We start from the raw sequence: 1,339 nt of genomic DNA, 5'->3' as shown, positions 1-1,339 counted from the left end.
GGAATGGCATGGAGGTACCATCAGGTGACTGGACTTATTTTTGAGTGCAGGTGAGACCTATTTTTGGCTACCATTCAAGAAAAAAACATCACTTAATTTTTAGTTTTCTCTGTGCACAGATGCATTACACAAACATTTATACTTTTACAAAAATGGTTTGATGCTATATATTCCATTCTGAAAACTGTTTTTTCTTTAATGTTATTTTACAGTGTACCATGAACATCTCTTCCATGCACGTGGGTGAAAATCCCCTACTGAAACACAGAGAGCACTGTAGTTGGATCAAAAGGCTGCTGGTAATGAGAGTGACACCTAAAGCAAAGTATCAGCTTAAGGTTAAAGCACATAGCCTGGCAAATGCCTGCCAGGGAAAGCAGGGTCAGCGATATTCTCATCAGAGGAGTCAGAATTGAAGGTCAAAGGCATTAAAGATATGGGATATCATGTAAGCCCCTCTGGCCCCTACCTCCGTCCCTCATTCCCCTGACACCCCGTTGGCCCCTTTGGGTGAATGGATCCTGTACATCTGTTTGCATCCAATGAAAACCACTCATTTTCTGTCTTTTCCTTAACTCTTCCTGAGCCCTTGACATATCTGCACATTCTCTCATCATCTCCTCACTGCCCAGATGCCTTTCCTGTAAGTTGTCCTGATAGTCCTTGGGGGAATCGTCCGTCCCCCTGTCCGTTTTTCTTTTTGCTTTCCGGGGCACATAGTCTTCAGCGGGGCGCTTTTCGGCAGCCCGCGGCTGACTCTCTGGCTTTGCCTGGGATTCCAGCTTGCCCTCACCGTGTGGTTTTCCCTCAGCTTCAGACTTGCCCTGCTTTTCTCGCTTCCCCTCATCTTCTGGTTGTCCCTCATCTTCTGGCTGTCCCTCATTCTGGAGCTCTCCCTCGTGTTCTGTCTTCCCCTCCACTTCTGGCTTTTCTTCCTCATCTGACTTTCCTTCATTTTCAGGCTCTACTTCATCTTCTGGCTTTCCCTTGCCTTCCAGCTTTCCTTCATTTCCATTGCAGGGTTTTTCCATGTTGAGATGTCCCCTCGTTTTCCTGTCCTGGGGGATGGGATGGGGTGGGGTGGGGGGAGAGAGACAAGAGGAAACAAGGGAGACTGAGGGCTTGGGGGTGGAATGCAGGTCCGGATAGTACTGGCATCTCACCCTTGTCAGCGTTCCCCTGACCTGGCCCAGCCTAGTGTGCCTTCTGGCCACCCTTTACCCCACCATTCCCCCTGCACTGAGAGCCAACCATTTCCCTGGCAGGCCCTGCCACCTTGTACCACCCTTCAGCGTGGCAGGAAGTGTGTATATTACATATGGTGGGGGGATGGGCAGTG

The 1,339-nt window shown here is 49.4% G+C and overlaps 1 protein-coding gene across 1 annotated transcript; it reads right to left on the bottom strand.

The window, feature by feature from the left end:
- Positions 1–395: 395 nt before the first annotated feature.
- TCEAL6 (transcription elongation factor A like 6) lies at positions 396–1,031 on the bottom strand. Its single transcript, XM_059911399.1, has one exon. The coding sequence runs from the start codon at positions 1,029–1,031 to the stop codon at positions 429–431; it is 603 nt and encodes a 200-aa protein (XP_059767382.1). The 3' UTR covers positions 396–428.
- Between the last annotated feature and the right edge of the window lie 308 nt (positions 1,032–1,339).

This window comes from Balaenoptera ricei, chromosome X (genome assembly GCF_028023285.1).
Source record: "Balaenoptera ricei isolate mBalRic1 chromosome X, mBalRic1.hap2, whole genome shotgun sequence".
Classification (NCBI taxonomy): Eukaryota; Metazoa; Chordata; class Mammalia; order Artiodactyla; family Balaenopteridae; genus Balaenoptera; species Balaenoptera ricei.
Note: the sequence above shows the minus strand (reverse complement) of the source record. Positions and strands in the feature narration are given on the sequence as shown.